Genomic DNA, 21,359 nt, shown 5'->3' with positions numbered 1-21,359 from the left:
GTAAGATAGATACTGCCTACAGGAAAATTAAAGAGACCTTTGGAGAAAAGAGAACCACTTGTATGAATATCAAGAGCTCAGATGGAAACCCAGTTCCAGCCAAAGAAGAGTAAGCAGAAAGGTGGATGGAGTATATAGAGGGTCTATACAAGGGCGATGTACTTGACGACAATATTATGGAAATGGAAGAGAATGTAGATGAGGATGAAATGGGAGATATGATACTGCGTGAAGAGTTTGACGGAGCACTGAAAGACCTAAGTCGAAACAAGGCCCCAGGAGTAGACAACATTCCATTAGAACTACTGACGACCTTGGGAGAGCCAGTCCTGACAAAACTCTATCATCTGGTGATCAAGATGTATGAGACAGGCGAAATACCCTCAGATTTCAAGAAGAATATTCTAATTCCAATCCCACAGAAAGCAGGTGTTGACAGATGTGAAAACTCCCGAACTATCAGTTTAATAATCACAGTTGCAAAATACTAACACGAATTCTTTACAGACGAATGGAAAAACGGGTAGAAGCCGACCTGGGGGAAGAGCAGTTTGGATTCCGTGGAAATATTGGAAAACGTGAGGCAATACTGACCTTACGACTTATCTTAGAAGAAAGATTAAGGAAAGGCAAACCTACATTTCTAGCATTTGTAGCCCTAGAGAAAGTTTTGACAATGTTGACTGGAATACTGGAACACTTCAAATTCTAAAGGTGGCAACGGTAAAACACACGGAGCGAAAGGCTATTTACTATTTGTACAGAAACCATATGGCACTTATAAGAGACGAGGGGCATGAAAGGGAAGCAGTGGTTGGGAAGGGAGTGAGACAGGGTTGTAGCCTCTCCCCAGTTTTATTCAATCTGTATATTGAGCAAGCAGTAAAGGAAATAAAAGAAAAATTCGGAGTAGGTATTAAAATCCACGGAGAAGAAAAAAAATTTTTGAGGTTCGCCGATGACATTGTAATTCTGTCAGAGACAGCAAAGGACTCGGAAGAGCAGTTCAACGGAATGGACAGTGTCTTGAAAGGAGGATATAAGATGAACATCAACAAAAGCAAAACGAGGATAATGGAATGTAGTCGAATAAAGTCGGGTGATGCTGAGGGCATTGGGTTAGGAAATGAGACACTTAAAGTAGTAAAGGAGTTTTGCTATTTGGGGAGCAAAATAACTGATGATGGTCGAAGTAGAGAGGATATAAAATGTAGACTGGCAATGGCAAGGAAAGAGTTTCTGAAGAAGAGAAATTTGTTAACATCGAGTATAGATTTACGTGTCAGGAAGTCGTTTCTGTAAGTATTTGTATGGAGTGTAACCATGTATGGAAGTGAAACGTGGACGATAAATAGTTTATACAAGAGGAGAATAGAAGCTTTCGAAATGTGGTGCTACCGAAGAATGATGAAGATTAGATGGGTAGATCACATAAATAATGAGGAAGTATTGAATAGAATTGGGGAGAAAAGGTGTTTGTGACACAACTTGACTAGAAGAAGGGGTCGGTTAGTAGGACATGTTCTGAGGCATCAAGGGATCACCAATTTAGTATTGGAGGGCAGCGTGGAGGGTAAACATCGCAGAGGGAGACCAAGAGATGAATACACTAAGCAGATTCAGAAGGATGTAGGCTGCAGTAGGTACTGGGAGATGAAGAAGCTTGCACAGGTAGAGTAGCATCAAGCCAGTCTCAGGACTGAGAACCACAACAACAACAACAACCTGTTCCTTGGACTTCTATCGTCCTTACCATTTTTCAGTGGAGAACTTCTGAAAGTGTTGTAGATATAATACAATGCGTGTTTTGTTTATCGCTGACAATGCTGTGCTTTGTATCAACACCACTACCAGTGCAGCATTTTTGTGAGTTTCTCGTCGGTTGTTAGGCCCGTTCTTTCCCCGTTACAAATCTAAACTCGCCCCCCGTTGCTATTAGTAGCCATTATGTTGGTTGCGTGGCAGACAGTACGTGGGCTGCCGAATGCCGGAAATATTGGCCTTTTGCGACCTCACACTCAAGGGTACTATGAAATTGTAATTGTTTGCAATGAAGCTTGAAGTAAAGGGACTGTGGATGTGAAAAGCATTATGAACCGTGGGATCCAGCGACAACTTTAGTCTCTCGGCACGAAGATGTGACAAAAGAGAGACGATGGCATAAGAGATGGAAATGAAATGTCTGATAATTAACAGGGAAAAAATAAACCACTGGAAAAAAATAGAGCTCCTGGGAAGACGACGTTGTTTTTGACCCGGCGACAGCGTGTACCACCTGGGGAGGGGGGGGGGGGGGGGGGCAGTAGATGTACTGACAACGGCGTCAGCGTCGTGCGCCAGCAGATAGCGTGGTTGCATACCCACCGGAGGCAGGAGGCTCAGTGTGGTACAGATGCGTGCCGCAGACAGGCAACCAGGCCACAGAGATGCACTTGTGCTTCCTACAGTCAAATGAGCGAGCTTCGAAGGGACCGTATTGTGGATCTCTGAGTGGCGGGATTGATTTTCTTTTCGGAGAACTGCCGCATAAGTTGGATGTGGTATGTCAGTTGTGCAGCGATGCTAGTATGGTCACGAGAACATTGTCACACCCGTAGATGAGGTTCTGGACGGCTACACAGCACGGACGCCCGCCAGATCAGACGTATTGTTAGGGTACCAACGGCAGACCGCACAGCTATCATAGTACACTACTGGCCATTAAAATTGCTACACCACGAAGATGTGCTACAGACGCGAAATTTAACCGACAGGAAGAAGATGCTGTGATATGCCAATTTTTAGCTTTTCAGAGCATTCACACAAGGTTGGTGCCTGTGGTGACACCTACAACGTGCCGACATGACGAAAGTGTCCAACCGATTTCTCATACACAAACAACAGTTGACCGGCGTTGCCTGGTGAAACGTTGTTGTGTAAGGAGGAGAAATGAGTGCCGTCACGTTTCCGGCCTTGATAAAGGTCGGATTGTAGCCTATCGCGATTGTGGTTCATCGCATCACGATGTTGCTGCTCGCATTGGTCGAGATCCAGTGACTGGTAGCAGTATATGGAATCGGTGGCTTCAGGAGGGTAATACGAAACTCCGTGGTGGATCCCAACGGCCTCGTATCACTAGCAGTGGAGATGACAGTCATCTTATCCACTTGGCTGTAACGGATCGTGCAGCCACGTCTCGATCCCTTGTCAACAGATGGGGACTTTTGCTAGACAACAACCATCTGCACGAACAGTTCGATGACGTTTTCAGTAGCATGGACTATCAGCTCGGAGACCATGGCTGCGGTTACCCTTGACACTGCATCGCAGACAGGAGCGCCTGCGATGGTGTACTCAACGACGAACCGGCATGCACGATGGCAAAACGTCATTTTTTTGGATGAATTCAGGTTCTGTTTACAACATCATGGTGGTAGCATCCGTGTTTGGCGACATCGCGGTGAACGCACATTGGAAGCGTGTACTCGTCATCGCCATAATGGTGTATCACCTGACGTGATGGTATGGGGTCCATTTGGTCTCAGTCACCTCTTGTTCGCATTGACGGCACTTTGAACAGTGGACGTTAAATTTCAAATGTGTTACGACCCGTGACTCTACCATACATTCGATTCCTGCGAAACCCTACCTTTTAGCAGGATAATGCACGACCGCATGTTGCAGGTCCTGTACGGGCCCTTCTGGATACAGAAAATGCTACACTGCTGCCCTGGCCAGCACATTCTCCAGATCTGTCACCAATTGAAAACATCTGATCAATGGTGGCCGAGGAACTGGCTCGTCACAATACGCCAGTCACTACTCGTGATTAACTGTGGTATTGTGTTGAAGCTGCATGGGCAGCTGTATCTGTACACGTCATCCAAGCTCTGTTTGACTCAATGCCCAAGAGTAACAAGGCCGTTATTACGGCCAGAGGTGGTTGTTCTGGGTACTGATTTCTCAGGATCTATGCACCCAAATTGTGTGAAACTGTAATCACATGGCAGTTCTAGTATAATATATTTGTCCAATGAAAACCCGTTTATCATCTGCATTTCCTCTTGGTGTAGCAGTTTTAATTGCCAGGAGCGTAGAATTAAGATTCTTTGTGGAGACAGACGTGACAACACGAACTGCTGCGAACCGGTTACTAGTCCTGGGACTACCGGCGCGCACACCTGTAGCCCGTCTAGCGCTCACGCCACAGCGTCGACGTGCACGGGTCGCTCACTCCACAGCGGCACGGCTCGACTGGTGCCGTCAGAGGACCACTTGGAAGATGGGACGGCGCGCCGCGGTCTTCAGCTGCCAAAGCACGTTCTGCCTGCACGCAAGTGATGGTCGTTTGCGCATGCAACGTAGGCCTGTTGCATTTGTCCAAGGCTCTCTGGCCCTACCGCACGCGTTACAGTCTGTTGTGCGATAAGCTACAACTCCCATTAAGCTTTAATGTTATGGAGCGTGCGCTAACGACCCTTCGGTACGTGCGGAGCGTTGTTACGCCCGTTCTATTGCCGGTCTTCCAACGCAAAGGCGCTGTGTCGTTCCAACAGGACAACGCTCACCCACACACCTCCCTTGAAACTCAATGTGCTCTGCCAGACGTGCAGCAACTTCCCTGGCCAGCACGGTATCCGGACTTCGCTTCAGCGGAGCTCCTGTGGGATGTGATGGGGCGAGAAGTGCCTCGCGCAAATCGTCAACCAACATCTCTTACGGAAGCATGTGAACAGCTTTCACGAAATTTCTCAACTCCACATGTTTAATTACTAGTGAATGGAAAGGTAAACCTGACAGTGTGTTTCTGGAAAACGACATTTCTCTAGCTTCTGCTAGGCTAGCGCGTATGTGCCACGTTCATACCCTGGAAGTTTATCTAGTAAAGCCGTCCTCAAACGAGACGTGTTTTTCATCGTGATACACACTCAGAAAGGAGCTGACACGTGACGTGGAACGTAAAGTGCTCCTCATCATAGTTTGCGATCTCCAGGGCCAGTTCTTACGAGAGTCGTTTGAAAAGTTCTCGGAACGGAATAGAAAAAAAAGTACTTATATCATTGAAACTTTTTTTTTTATTTTTCAATGTGGTCTCCTGTCCTGCACTTGGTCCAACGATGAACCAGTGCCTTGGTCCCATCTCGAAAATCAGTTTCCTCCAGGCCTGCAAAATAGCTGTCAACTCCGGTTATCAAGTCTTCGTTTGAAGTGAATCTTCGTCCACCAAAAAAATATTTTCAGTTTTGAGAAGAGACAGATGTCTGATGGAGCCATATCAGGTGAATAGGGCGAGTGTGGCAACAATTCATACCTTAGTTCGTGTTATTTTGCCATGGCGACGGCACATGAGTTGAGGCACCTATCTTGCTGATAATTTTTTCGTTTCTAATTCTTCAGTTAAAATGTGATATATCCTTTCAGATGGCAGCTGGCAAGCGAGATAAGTTCCACGCACTTTCAATCGGCGATCCGGCGGGAGTGGCCGAGCGGTTCTAGGTGCTACAATCTGGAGCCGCGCGACGGCTACGGTCTCAGTTTCGAATCCTGCCTCGAGCATGGATGTGTGTGATGTCCTTAGGTTGGTTAGGTTTAAGTAGTTCTACTTTCTAGGGGACTGATGACCTCAGAAGTTAAGTCCCGTAGTGCTCAGAGCCATTTGAACCATTCGGCGATCCTCCATGAACATTTTCTGCACTTTTGCAATGATTTCTGGAGTAGTGACACATTTTGGCCGACCACTGCCCGGATCATCATCCAAGCTCTGCCGAGCAACTTTTAATTCATTTGTACGCTTGGCAACAGTTGAATATGAAGGACCAGAGTCCTCCAGTGTATTCTGAAAACCGACATGAATGGCCTTTGCTTTCACACCTTTCTTTACGAAGTACTTAATCACTGCTCAAATCTTGATTTTTTCCATCTTCGCAAATCACTACACGGGAACAATAACAGAGTTACGTCACCGCCACAGAGCACTGACGTGGCACGTGTTTATTGGGCAACAGTCCAATGAATATCACGTGAACAATTCGTTGCCCTAGCGGTGACTTCTCGTGCTGATTCCGAGAAGTTTTCAAACCACCCTCGTATTTACGTATGGCGAGTAAAGAACAGTTTTTCTAGAAAATGGATGCACGTAAAATTACTAGGTCAGCTCCTTCAAAGTCGCTCATGTTCTTCTGTCTAAAGTACACATAAAGAGTTCCATGTTCGTGAACATGGTACAAGCCAAAATGAAAAGTTCCATGTGGCATCAGGAACGACATTAGCTTTTGAAACTTTAATTACAAATAGTGCGATGCAAATATATAATAACCTTCCACAAAGAATAAAAATTACTTCGTCATCGTCCCTTTTTACTAAAAGCCTAAAGCTATTGTTATTAGATCTGTGCTTCTGTCCTTTAGCAGAATTTTTTCAAGAAGATAGATTTGTAACAAGAAAGTGAAAAATCACGTACTGCAAGAAATGTAAGTTCTCTTGTACGTAACGCAGAGAGCAATAACTTAATATGTGCAGTATTTATGGTAAATTTTCTGTGGTCCTTCTAAGAGTGCGGTGTGTGTGTGTGTGTGTGTGTGTGTGTGTGTGTGTGTGTGTGTGTGTGTGTGTGTTTACATTCTTACAGAACTTTTACGAAGGCATTATGTACCCTAAGAACAAATGGATGCACAAATAAATACAAATTGCTAGCGAACTAGGTGTTTCGTTGACTGGAATCTTTCAGTACATTGGTCCACGTTACTTGACAAGTTCATAAAATCGAACAAACTAAGTCCTGAATGGAGAACTCTCTTTTACGTACATCACATAAAATATTACATAAAACATATCTTTTAAATTTGCAATAAATTCCAAAGTTGATTTAGAGTACCGGAAATCCAGAAGATTATAACCACCCACCTAACAGCGGGTATGTCCACCTTTGGCACATACATCAGCGGTGATGTGCATCATAGCATGCAAGCAGTGAGGCCTTAATAGGCAGCTGGAGGGAACACACAAGTCACCTATTCCCCGTAAATTCCAAGTTGGGCAGAGGGCGTGGGGCACCATATGAATCGAAACTCTCCACAGTGTTCCGCAAACCACTTCATTACATTCCTGGCCTTGTGGCAAGGCGCATTATGTTGTTGAAAAACGCCAGTGCCATAGGGAAAAATGATCGTCATGAAGTGGTTACGTGGATTTCAATCTGTGTAAGATACTCCTTGGCTTTTATGATGCCTCCACTTGAGCAAAGAATGCCCGTTATGCCCAGAGCATAATCGAGCCGCCGCCAGCTTGTCTCCATCCCGCAGTACAGGTCTCAAAGAGCTGTTTCGTCCAGTGTTGGTGGTAACGTGCACATTTCAGTCCTAGTTGCCGATGTCGTGGTGTTAACACTGCCAGATGAATGGCTCGTCAGCTGTGGAGGCCCATCGTTACGGGTTTTTGGTGCACTGTGTGTTGAGGCACACTTGGACTTTGCCCAGAAATAAAGTCTGATTTCAGTTCCGCCACAGTGCACCATCTGTCCTGTTTTACTTCAGCTTATGACGTCCGACATCCGCCATGTAGAAGGGGTTTCACCTCGGTTCCGCCACGCGCTGAACACACTCACCAGAGCACACCTCGAACACCCTACAAATCGTGCAGTTTCCGAAATGCTCGGACTGAGCCTCTGGTCCATCACAATCTGCCCTTAGTCGAAGTCAGATATATCAGACGCCTTCCGAATTGTGCACACGGACAGCACACTCACTGATACTGTATGCACCATGTGTCTCTGACTAGCAGTCATCCCTTGCCACGTGACGCTGATATCGCCTGGACGGATTTATATCTATAGTAGATTGGTGACCATAATGTTCTGGCAGATTAATGTGCACACAGAAAGGACACGAAATGTCAAAGTTATAGAAAATAGCTATCGTCTCTATTCACCTTACAGTTTAAGTCTTTTATTGTAAGGGGACCTGGTCGTGAGCGAGTTCCCTATGGTTGGTACATTTTTCTCTAAAACCATTTGTTCAAAAGAAACGAAATTTGAATTATTGATAATTCAAATTTCGTTTCTTTTGAACAAATGGTTGTGATATGTTCATCAAAGTGTAGAGCTTATGTGGTAGTAGGATTGTTGTTATAGTATAAACTCAAAAACGGACATGTGATCAAAAATTGGCATTTACAAAAAAAATCTAAATATTTTTCAATCCTTTTGTTTTATTGCCACAGTTCTAATGCATTTTAATGAAAGTTGTGTCATTAATCTCTGTACCAAGTTTCATTGATCTAGATGTATTTTTTCAGAGAAATTGTATTTAAAACTAATAATGTCATACTTTGAAAAAATTGATTTTAAGTTTTCACCCAATTTTTCAACCTACATACACAGTTAAAATTGTCCCCATCGCGTGTTTCTCTATGCTCGAGCTTACGTTTGGGGTCTTCTTTTGAGTTCTGGGCTGTTTTTTCATTTGTAGGGCACACCCTCAGCTGGTCAATTGACAGACCCATATTCTTCATGTTCACCGCAAACTCTATGTGTATCACTGAAAACTTTTAGCTTGCTGGATGATCCATCACTGAAACACAATACTTCATGCATGACACCAGCTTTTAGGAGTTTGAGAGCGAAAAATTATGTTTGAGGCAAGTGTTCCCACATACGGTTACGGAAACTTTGGTTGTGATTTTGAGTTTTCCCATGGATTCATCATGCAAGCAAGTCTCTGTAGATAGCTTTTATGTGCTATTGGCATTGGTAGGGGCTGGTTATGTCTACATTCATTCACTAACACTAGCTCTCTGATATCTAAACGATGACTCAGTACTTTTTGGACAAAGTGGAAAACCGGGATCTTCTGCTATCTTTAATCCTCTTGCTACTGTTACACGTCCTTATTCTGCACATATTTACGATTTTCATGAATAAAATATAACTATAAACACAATAAGATTATCTCCTAAAATGAAGTAATATTTTAGATTACTACGATGAGTGAAACGAAAACACGAGGCTGAACCGATGTTTAGGTGTTGCCTGCGCCTGCTCAGCGCTGTGAAAACGCGCACTTCATTCACCATTCAGTGCTCGCATTTCATATTTCTAATCCCAGCATTCGGGTATTTGGTAAAATAATAATTCATGCAATATTAATATGTCCTATAGGTTGCCAGATTTATTTGACTATTTTTACAGCTTGTCTCACACTTATCTGTGAGAGGAGCTTGGCGCTGGAAATTTTCTTTATTTATGGGCGAGGGCAGCAGTCTTCCTAGCAGCCACGAAGGCTTCCCGTTTCCCATAACTTTTCCGGTCGCCAGGGTAGCACGTCGTTTGAACATTCAGTAGTGGCCAAAGTTTCTCCTGTTCTCAGTTCCCCAACCTGCCTTACCAACCTTGTAACCGCTATTTCTGCTCAATTTTAACGTCGCGAGGTTGCCTCCCTCTGAAATTCCGGCCCTGTGGTTGGCCAGTTCAGGTGCACGCCGGTTTTCGCGGGCGGGCGCCAACCGCCCTCCGCGGATAGATGCCGGACAAAGGGACAGTAGAGGCAGTTCTAGTGTGACCGTGCCGGAGACCGGAGTTGCTCTTCCAGGAGATGAAGTTCGGTAAGCATGAGCGCCGACGTGCACTGTAGAAACGCGCCCTGCGGCCCAGAGGGAACCTGATAGGTCACTGTGAATAGTTTCGCGTCTTGCGGGTTTTATTCCTTCAGTACGGTAAGCTACCTAGCAATTCACGCACAGTAGTATCTTTCTTGGTCTTTAGCTGTTACATGGTGGTGGTTGTTGCACGCCTGCAACCCCTCACTTTACTAAATTGGATTCTATTTGATAATACGGCGATCGTTACTAAAATTCCTTTCCTGCTGGTATCGTGGTTGGTTATGAACGTACGTTGGGGCAGGCTGCTGAACTCGAATCTTTCTTCCCCCAACCCCCATTTTGTTGTATTATTGCTCGATTTTCAACTTTTTAATAAATAAGTCCGTTAATCGTACATTCTCTCTCTTTTCTTACGTGAACTCACCCGTAGTGTAACAGAATAATGCAGAACTATAACGGTTGCTATAAGGTCGTGCAGGTCTCGCGCCACTAACGACAGTATAAAGATTGAATATCGCGCGCCTGGCACGACCATTGCACGCATGGCACCTATAACAGTAGTAATCATGTCCAACTATTCCCCAGTTGGGAAGTGTTCACGGCTCAGTGTGAGTACGTGAGCACAAAACCCACTTGACGTAGTGGAAGTAGTGGCCTCTGTTTTACCTTGCTGGTTTAGAAAAAAAATATCAAAAATCACAGCCCCTACAGCAAGGAATAATAACCTGTAAAATAAAACGAGCCACCGCATTTAACTGTGTTGATCAACTTGCAAAAATGTGTTCAAATAATAAATGAAGACAAAGAACGACTGTTCCAGCTGGTATAAACAACTCAGTTGACAGCAGATAGAAAAGGAAGTGACGCTGTTTTCCCATTAATACGCTCGAAACATCCAAGAAAACACATATTGTGGTTCAGAAAGGATTGTAGTACAAGTTAACACAATAACAAAATCGTTATTTCGACGGATTTTCTCCTCGTGTTTCCCTTAACGTGTCCTGAATAATTTAACGAGCGATATGTCATTAACCAATTTTTAACTTTCACCAGTCGTACCGAAAACGACGCGTTCTCGAGCTCTTATCAATGTGCCGGTGCTTTGGAACAACACGTATTCACGCGCCGGCTCGCTCCGCGGCGGTACTGACCCTGTCGCGGGCCCATGGCGGGGCGACGCAGGAGGCGATGGCGACCAGCGGGGCGCGGAAGCGGCGGGCGAGGCCGGCCATGCAGTCCCCGGAGAAGACCTCCACCAGCAGCAGGTCGAACTGGGCGGCCGAGGCGAGCAGCCGGCGCACCGCGGGCGCGCCGTACGCGGCGCGGCAGTGGTCGGCCGTCACCGACCACAGTTTCGTCCAGTCCCGCACCCCGGACACCAGGGTGGCCTCCTCCACCGGCAGCTGCGCAGGAATCGCGGCGACACTGTACTAGAGCGTCGCGTGGTACCAGAGCTACTCCAGCACATTCGACGAACAGCACATTCACTGACAAAGACAAAGTTCAGCATGTCGTACTCTGATGCAGGATGTAAGAGTGGCTCGGAATTGACCCTTTTTAATGTGCAAAACGGCAGTGCCCACGGTATCACCTATATGTATAATTTGTTCATAATCAATAGTGTTCACAGCTGTGGTAAAGGCCAACTCCTGCAATATTGATACACCGATCAACCAAAAAATTATGACCACTGCCCAATGAGACGTCCGATGCAGCCTGGTGGTGTTACAGACACGTGGCAACACGGCAGACACGGACGGCATCAACCTAGCAAAGATAAGGATTGTAAATGAGCAAATCCATTGACATAAGCGACTTTGACAAAGAGAAGTTTGTTATTAAGCCTAGCCTGTGAACGAGTGTATCGAAAACGGCGAAGCTGGTCCAATGATCATGTGCTAATGTCGCGAGCATCTATGGAAAGAGGTAGAAGGATAGCGAAACCACCACTAGGCACCAAATGGCTGGACGTCCACTACTCTTCACAGAACATGGTGTTTGGAGGATGGTCTCCTCTGTAAAGTAGGATAGATGGTGATCCGTGACATCTCTGCCGAAACAGCACAAGAGTTTCAGAGCACACTGTTTATCGTACGTTGCTGAACATGGAGCTCTACAGCAAACCTCCCCTACGTGTTCATGCACCGATCAACAACATCGTCAGTTATGATTGCACTTGGCATGGGACCGTCCATATTCGACCGTCGATCAATGGAAATGTGTCGGCTCTTCAAGTGAATCACATTTTTGCTATACTAGGTCGATAGTCGCCTCCAAAAACGCTGTCGTCGAGGTGAACGGCTGTTCGAAACACGCAACGCGCCATGGACGCAGGCTGGTGGGAGCAGCATTATGATGTAGGAGACATTCTCCTGTGCTTGCATGCGACCTGTGGTAGTAATAGAAGACACGCTGATATCTCTAAACGCCGGCCACGTTAGTGTGGGGTGATACTCTGATGTGCTGTGTGATGTGACTGTGTCCCCAGCTCCTCATTTTCATACATGTGTTTTCAAGATGCATCTAATCTGTTTTTGCTAGGTAAACTTCTCCATTGAATCTGGTTCAGGAATCGCATGCCCACTTCCAAGTGCAGTATTTTTTCTTCACCCTGTATATGAAGGGCTCATATCGAACCATAGCTCCATGGTGGATGTGAGTTAGATGTGCTATTTGTCTACACAATGAGTCACAATGGCTGGTACGTTGGCTGCTGTAATTGTGTGTGCCGTTTATGCTTAGTGCATCCGTCCTCCACGGTCCTGATAGTTTGACCAATATATGCCATGCCGCAGCTACAAGGAATGCGATATAAACCGGCCTTACACACACCAAGATCATCCTTAACAGAACTCAAAAGCGCTCTTATTTTAAATGGAGGTCGGAAAACACATTTCACATCGTATTTCCGTACAATACGACCGATCTTGTTGGAAGTGTTTCCTACGTAAGTCTAAAAGGAGTAGACTTAGGTGTTGACTCAGAATTATCATCAACCACCCGATGTACAGTTGGTCGATAGCGCAATGCACGTTCAATCTGTCTGTCACTATAACAACTTTGACGAAACGTAACTTCAAGATGGGACAGCTCAGCTGGCAAAGTCTCAGCGTCAGAAACGACATATGCCCTGTGTACCATGGTACGAAGTACCCCTTCACGCTGAGCCGGATGGTGACAACTATTAGCCTGTAAGTACAAGTCGGCTTGAGTACGTTTCCTGTAGACTGCATGTCCCAATGATCCATCACCCTTCCTCCTAACCAACACGTCAAGAAAGGGAAGGCAACCATCCTCTTCCACCTCGATCGTAAAACGAATGTTCGGGTGGATCGAGTTCAAATGTCCTAGAAAGGCATTCAAATTCTTCCTATCATGAGGCCAAACAACAAAGGTATTGTCAACATATCTAAATAAACAGGTGGGTTTGGAAGGCGCCGACTCCAATGCTCATTCCTCGAAGTCTTCCATAAACAAATTTGCGATCACACGATACAACGGACTACCCGTCACAACTCCATCTGTCTGCTCGTAATACTGGCCACTAAATAAAAAAATAAATGGATGTCAACACATGCCGAAAGAGATTAGTTAATTCAGCACTAAACCTTGTTAACCGCAACGAATCAAACAGATGAACACGAGTGGAGAGAGAGACCACATAGAAACTCACTAAAATATCAGTCATTCAACCGCAGTCACTCCAAGCGACTTAAAAAATTAGCTGAGTTCCTGATATGATGTTCACACCGACCTACTTGTGGACTCAACAGAGAAGCAAGATGCTTAGCTAAACGATATATCGGAGCACCGATGTTACTCACTATAGGATGGAAAGGAACCCCTTTCTCGTGAACCTTCGGAAGGCCATATAGCCTAGGGGGAACAGCAGACTCTTGATAGTGTCCTGCGACAAACCACTTTTCTTCATGAGGCTGTTGGTGTTTCTCTCAACACGTTTTGTGGGGTCAGTATCGATTCTGCGATACGCTGAATCAGATAATAAACATTGCATCTTTTGCACATAATCCTGTTTATTTAAAACAACGGTGGCATTGCCCCTGTCCGCAGTTAAAATAACAATATCAGGATCAACTCTGAGAGAGCGTAAAGCACCACTCTTTGCTACTGTTACATTACTCTTGGGTAGACGAACCCTAGTCAACACACGGCATGCCTCCCTCCTAACTTCCTCTGCAGCGTCAGGAGGTAGTTTGCAAACTGCCTGTTCAATTGAACTAATAAAATCAACTCCCGGCAAACTCTTCGGAGTGGGTGCAAATTTAAACCCTTACCAAGCACGGATAAGGTTGCGTCGTCAAAAGATATCTCTGTGAGATTTACCACACAACATCGAGGTATAACATCAGACTTCACGCAATGAAAACGTTCAAACTTTTCCAAATGCCGGGCAGTAACGAATTGTGTTCCCAGTCAGCTTGAGCCCATGAGGCACCGTCCAACCAATCCCAAGTGAAATCAGACAATCAGGACAGTGGAGTACCGATGTACTGAGCATAAACGGCACACATGATTACAGCAGGCAAGTAGATCTGCTGTTGCCGAACATTGCTTGCAAACTGGTCACCCCATGTTGAATAGTAACACTGAGATATTGGAATGCACATCCAGCTATTGGGACACTGTTATTAAGGAGGCAGTTGAGATTAAATTAGCGAGCAACCTCGTTAATAGGGATGGAGGTTTTTGTTTAAACTCTGTTTGGTTTCCGGCTCTCTCCCTTGTCAAAAAGCAGAGGGACAGAGTCAATGCTACCTCACATGCGAGTTCGAAGTCTCACTATGGATAGTTCGGACTTTGGTTATCTTTGGTGGCACTTGTGTTCAGTGTATGTGTTATCTTTCATGCATCAATCCGAGAACCGAGGTTTTTAATTTTGCATGTACATCGCCTGTCCGTTGCAGTTTGCCTTGAAAATGGCGGGGTGTTCTCCTGCTGAAATATCAGCGGTCGCTGAAAGTGTTACCTAGCTGAATTCCCGGAAGTTATTTGAAAGTTGTATACGCCAGGAGAGACTCATGTCTTACATTGTTTTATAATGTCAGTTATGTTTTGTATATTCACTTTAGCTAGGAACTCATAATTTCTGTTTTTATCCATTCATGTACGACTAACCAAATCCCTGAGGAAATTCGCTTCACATTCTTCTGTTCTCTTTTATCTCTCTTCTTATTAGTCCAGTTTTCCCATCCACAGAGTGGGGCTGGTTTGGCCAAAACCTTATAGAAACTCATTAGAGTACCTCTTCTCAGCGTTCTGCTTAAAGTTCCTCAGAAGTAGTTAAACAGGTCTCACTTTTTTTGTATTTAATTTTTTGTAGTGATGTTGTTGTGCTCTTCGCTACAGAGACTGGTTTGATGCAGTTCTCTATGCTACTCTATCCTGTACAAGCTTCTTTATCTCTAAGTAACTACTGCACCCTACATCCTTCTGAATCTGCTGAGTGTATTCATCTCTTTGTCTCCCTCAACGATTTTTACCCTCCACGCTGCCCTCCAAGACCAAATTGGTGATCCCTTGACGCCTCAGAACGTGTCCTACGAACCGATCCCTTCTTCTAGTCTAGTTGTGCCACATATTCCTCTTCTCCCCAGTATCAATGACTTTCTTTAGAGCTCTATAGCCAGTTGTTGTTAGTGCCTTCCTTCAATTTTTATTTCATTTTCGGAATCGAAGTCGTTCTTCTTTCTTTTTGCACTTTATATTCACCATATTTTCTAATGGCAAACGGTAAAATATCTTTTGTTAACATTTTTAAACTACTATGCTGCTTCTTTTCTAGACGATAAAATGAGACAATATAAGCCAGAATCGGTAATGAATGCACTTCTTTCATCAATATTTCAGTGGTCATAATCTGTGACCTCTGTAAATTACTTAATTTTATCTTCCTAATCTTAATGTTCTATAATGGCATTTTTAGTATTTTTGTAGTCTAATATCTGAACTATATTTTTGGAACTACGTATAATTTTTTTGTCTGACACCTCTTGCCCAGCTTGGGGAGTGCAGCAACTGACTAAACAAGCTGCTGGAACTTTTTGACTCACTTTCCAAGAAAATGAGAAACTCATGAAATTTCAGGTAAATATCATGGGAAGTGGTAGAAAATTTGACGAAATGGAAGCCAAAACAGCTGTCATTAGAAAACAGTTTCGAAAAACAGTGAAAATATTCGCAAAATAATGAAAGTACGCGGAAAATAATGAAAATGTGATGAAGATTTACGAAGAAACGCCTAGTCTTATTCAATGACTCTGTTGATGCCTTTTGTTGTGATTTTCTGATATTCTGGGGAAAACAGGAAAAAAGAAGAAAAAGGAAAACTTTAGTACACCTTAAGATCAGACATTTATTTACCTGTTTAAAAAATAAAGACTGGCGGTTACCTGGAAATGTGCATAGTGATTCCGATTTCCAGCTCCAGGAATGTGTTTATCGCATTTCTCTTAACATTTCCTTACATAACCTTTTTTTTATTTAATGTGTTTTACTCCCTACTTTCAGAGATAATTAAACTATTGAGATCACAGGTCTCAAACATTACAACCATCATTTTTGAGATGTGTTAATGTGACCTTCCATGCCCCTAGTCACCAGGTACAATTATTCGCGTTTGTTGTTTTTGTCATGATGCACATCGATCTATATCTGATAGCTACAACTGTGTTGGCGGCGCCTTGGACTACTTTAAATACGAGGCTCTCCACAAAGTACATTACGTTTTCGTTTGTGTCCGTTAGGGGCGGTGTTAGCGCGGCCATCTTGGTGTGATGGCATTCCGCCGCTCAGTCGGCATCCTACCGTGCTAGTGAGAGGTTCATGATGTACTCCGTTGAGTTACTGTGAGAGTTTGATATGTCAGCGTTAATTGAAAATGCCGCGAAGTGTGAAGTGTGTGCTGTAATAAGATTTCTGACTGAGAAAAACTGTACACCGATACAAATCTATCGGCAGCTTTGTGAAGTGTATGGGGACAACATAATCACTGAAGGTGGAGTGCGTCAATGAGACATAAAATTTAATAATGGCCGAAATAACGCTCACGACGAAGAGCGAAGTGGAAGACCCAGCATAGTGACTGCCGAACTTGTCGAAAAAGTCGATGCTGCGGTCCGTATTTCACAATAACGGAACTCTCTATGAGTTATCCACAAATTTCACGAAGTTTGTTGCACGAAATCATTACCGTAAAGCTTGGTTACCACAAGTTTTGTGCAAAATGGATATCAAAAATCTTTACAGAGATTCACAAAAATCAGTGAATGGCTGCAGCGTTAACGTTTTTGGGTGCTTACGAGAAAGATGGGGACTCATTACTCGATTGCATCGTTACTGGTGACGAAACATGGGTTAAGCATGTGAACTGCGAGACAAAATTGCAGTCAATGCAGTGGGGGCACACAAATTCCCCCAAACCCCCAAGAAATGCATGCAGACAATGTCGGAAAGGAAGGTGATGGCGACTGTCTTTCGGGAAAGAAAAGGTGTGATTTTTGTGGATTTCCTGGAAAGAGGCACTACAATAAACTCTCAAAGGTATTGCCAAACTCTGCACAACCCCAGAAGATCAAAACAAAAGGAGCGCAGGGGAAAGTTGGGCTCAAAGATCTTGCTGATTCATGACAATGCCAGGGCCCACACAGCAAATGCCACTCGTGAAGTTCTCGAATCTTTTAAGTGGGAGTTGTTTCCTCATCCGCCGTACAGTCCCGACCTGGCACCGAGCGACTTCCACTTATTGCCAGCAATGAAGAAGTGGTTGGCTATGCAGCGTTTTGATGACGACGCTCAGCTTCAAGAAGAGGTAACCACATGGTTGAAGGCGCAGGCGGCTGAATTTTACAACGAAGGAATTTCCAAGCTCGTCCATCGCTACGATAAGTGCCTTAATTTTAATGGCAACTATGTAGAAAAGTAGTGTTTAAGTGTGGCTTTCGTCTGTATATAATAAAAAAATATTTCCAATATTTTATTTATTTTTAATTCCAAAACGTAATGTACTTTGTGGATAGCACTCATATGTGTGGTAGAACTCAAGGACCAATGCATAAAAATGATTTCACTCGTGAATGAGGCATTGGTGTCAGAATATGTGTAAGATTTCAGTTTGGTGAAGGAAACCTAGATTGGTGACATCATCTTATTAGGTACATGATGAGGAGATGGACTTGGGACATTCACTGTGTGTTAAAAGATAAAGGAGTAGCAATAGAATGGAATTTCATGCACACTAGCGGTAAAATGTCAACTAGAGTAATGAGTATAGCAGCTAGTTTTGTGGGGGGCAAGGTTAGTTATAAAAAAAAAATAAAGAATAGAGATTGGAGGAAGTAGCTGACTGGAAGTGAAGCTTGTTTGGGAGTCCTGAATGGCACTCATGCTTGTTGTCATTCATATCTCCAGAGATATAAAAGAGGACATTGATACCTGTTACAGCATTATTAAGAAAAGTAGTGTAGATGCCAGAATTGGGCATCCAGAGAGATATTTGAATGGACAGGGAAGTTGGTGACTGTCATGAGAAGGGGTTTTCGAGATCTTTTTCGATGTGTGTGGGAAAGATGAACTAAGCAACCTATTTCATGACTCTAGGTAGGCTAATGGTCGTTAGGCAAATGTTGAATGTGAGATTTGTTAGGCTTTAGAAAGAGACGTATTTATGTAAAGTCAACCACAACATACTCTTCGGTTTATAATTTTTTTATATGATCCAGTACATTTTACCCATATCATTAAATGGTCTTTGCTCCACTGGACATGTTTCAGTATATTAAATCACAGCATATAATATTCCTTTCAAGACAAACTATTGAGAGTTTGGCCGCCTTGTCACTTTCATGGGCAACATATAACTTTTCTCTTTTTTTGTCTCTGAACATAGTATGCATACTAGTTGATAATAACTAAAGAGCACTTACGAGGAGACCATCAATTTCCTTTGTTCTTATAGGATATGAAATTCATTTCCCAGGATGACTTCAAGAGGAATAAGATGTAGTTCTCAAAAATACTGGAAAAGATGTACATTGAAATTTCTCAAGAGCTATTAGGAAGAGAAATTCTGTGTTAGAGTTAGATTTTTAGTTTTATTTTACTTCAGTAATATTGTCTGAGTCACACATCATGTAAATAAATTTTCCTTTTTAGGTATTATTTGTATGAAAAAGTGTATTTTTGATAAATTACAATTTGCAACAATGATGGGAAACACCAAATAAAAGAACCTTACATTTCGAGTATAAATGCGACATTCAAAAGTGAACAGCCAAATGAGAATTTTGAGTAGCGTATGTTCCCTTGGAAGTCAAATTTCCTCTACTTTTGTATAAGCTTTCTTTCATTCACAATTAACAGAAGATTTAAGAACAATAATCAAACTCCAACAAATATGGCTCATGAATTCCAAATGAGGATCTAGTAATACATAATGAAATAAAATAATAACATAACTGATATGTGTTGTTATGTAAATTATTTGTGATTTCCATATAAGATGATTCCCATTTTTGTATTAGATTCTGATCTGCTATGTGTAAAAGCTTTCTTTCCTGATGGGACATGAGAAAATCTATTTTTAAATTATGGTACAATATTTGTGAAATTTCATTTGTATTAGATAATATAAATATCGAATTTTAATGAAAATTTCAAAAACTTCCTGTAGCGAAAATCTAAGATTTACGAGGCATGAAAGCTTTATGCTTAATTTTTTTATTGAAATATTTTATTCCACTGAAATAAATGAACTACAGTATTGTAAAACTGTTGATGTAAGACTTTATCACAGTCAATACATCCTTGAAATTATATCCAATAGGCAAATATATATTTATATGTTGTTGTTGTTGTTGTGGTCTTCAGTCCTGAGACTGGTTTGATGCAGCTCTCCATGCTACTCTGTCCTGTGCAAGCTTCTTCATCTCCCAATACGTACTGAAGCCTACATCCTTCTGAATCTGTTTAGTGTATTCATCTCTTGGTCTCCCTCTACGATTTTTACCCTCCATGCTACCCTCCAATACTAAACTGGTGATCCCTTGATGCCTCAGAATATGTCCTACCAACCGATGCATTCTTCTTGTAAAGTTGTGCCACAAACTCGTCTTCTCCAAAATCCTATTCAGTACTTCCTCATTACTTACGTGATCTACCCATCTAATCTTCAGCATTCTTCTGTAGCACCACATTTCAAAAGCTTCTATTCTCTTCTTGTATAAACTATTTATCGTCCATGTTTCACTTCCATACATGGCTATACACCATACAAATACTTTGAGAAACGACTTCCGGACACTTAAAGCTATACTCGATGTTAACAAATCTTTCTTTTTCAGAAACGCTTTTCTTGCGATTGCCAGTCTACATTTTATATCGTCTCTACTTCGACCATCATCAGTATCTTTGCTCCCCAAATACCAAAACACCTTTACGACTTTAGGTGTCTCATTTCCTAATCTAATTCCCTCAGCATCGCCCAACTTAATTCGACTACATTCCATTATCCTCGTTTTGCTTTTGTTGATGTTCATCTTATATCCTCCCTTCAAGACACTGTCCATTCCGTTCAACTGCTCTTCCAAATCCTTTGCAGTCTCTGACAGAATTACAATGTCATCGGTGAACCTTAAAGTTTTTATTTCTTCTCCATGGATTTTAATACCTACTCCGAATGTTTCTTTTGTTTCCTTTATTGCTTGCTCAATATACAGATTGAATAGCATCGGGGAGAGGTGACAACCTTGTCTCACTCCCTTCCCAACCACTGCATTTCTTTCGTGTCCCTCGACTCTTGTAACTGCCATCTGGTTTCTGTAGAAATTGTAAACAGCCTTTCGCTCCCTGTATTTGACCCCTACCACCTTTAGAATGTGAAAGAGAGTATTCAATCAACATTGCCAAAAGCTTCCTTCAAGTCTAAAAATGCTAGAAACATAGGTTTGCCTTTTCTTAATCTAGCTTCTAAGATAAGTCGTAGGGTCAGTATTGCCTCACGTGTTACCATATTTTTACGGAATCCAAACTGATCTTCCCCAAGGTCGCCTTCTACTAGTTTTTCCATTCGTCTGTACAGAATTTGTGTTAGTATTTTGCAGCCGTGACTTATTAAACTGATAGTTTGGTAATTTTCACATCTGTCAACACCTGCTTTCTTTGGGATTGGAAATATTATATTCATCTTAAAGTCTGAGGGTATTTCACCTGTCTCATACATTTTGCTCACCAGATTATAGAGTTTTATCAGGACTGGCTCTCCCAAGGCTGTCAGTAGTTCCAATGGAATGTTGTCTACTACCGGGAGCCTTGTTTCGGCTTAGGTCTTTCAGTGCTCTATCAAATTCGTCACGCAGTGTCATATCTCCCGTTTCATCTTCATCTACATTCTCTTCCATGTCCGTAATATTGTCCAATAGAACATCACCCTTGTATAGTACCTCTATATACTCCTTCCACCTTTCTGCTTTCCCTTCTTTGCTTAGAACTGGGTTTCCATCTGAGTCTTTGATATTCATACAAGTGGTTCTCTCTTCTCCAAAGGTCTCTTTAATTTTCCTGTAGGCAGTATCTATCTTTCCCTTATTGAGATATGCCTCTACATCCTTACATTTGTCCTCTAGCCATGCCTGCTTTTAAATTCAATATTTCTTCTGTCACCCAAGGATTTCTACTAGCCCTCGTCTTTTACTTACTAGACCCTCTGCTGCCTTCACCACTTAATCCCTCAAAGCTACCCATTCTTCTTCTACTGTATTTATTTCCCCCAT

General features: G+C 42.9%; 1 protein-coding gene across 1 annotated transcript in view; it reads right to left on the bottom strand.

Annotated features, from left to right (window-relative positions):
• Positions 1–21,359, bottom strand: part of LOC126272460 (UDP-glucosyltransferase 2-like) — a 214,202-nt gene that overhangs the window by 177,334 nt on the left and 15,509 nt on the right. The window contains exon 3 of the mRNA XM_049975339.1: positions 10,725–10,976. Within this exon, the coding sequence (XP_049831296.1) occupies positions 10,725–10,976 (252 nt within the window). The remainder of the gene's footprint in view (positions 1–10,724; positions 10,977–21,359) is intronic.

Source organism: Schistocerca gregaria, chromosome 5 (assembly GCF_023897955.1).
Source record: "Schistocerca gregaria isolate iqSchGreg1 chromosome 5, iqSchGreg1.2, whole genome shotgun sequence".
Taxonomy (NCBI): Eukaryota; Metazoa; Arthropoda; class Insecta; order Orthoptera; family Acrididae; genus Schistocerca; species Schistocerca gregaria.
This window is presented reverse-complemented; position numbering and strand designations above follow the sequence as displayed.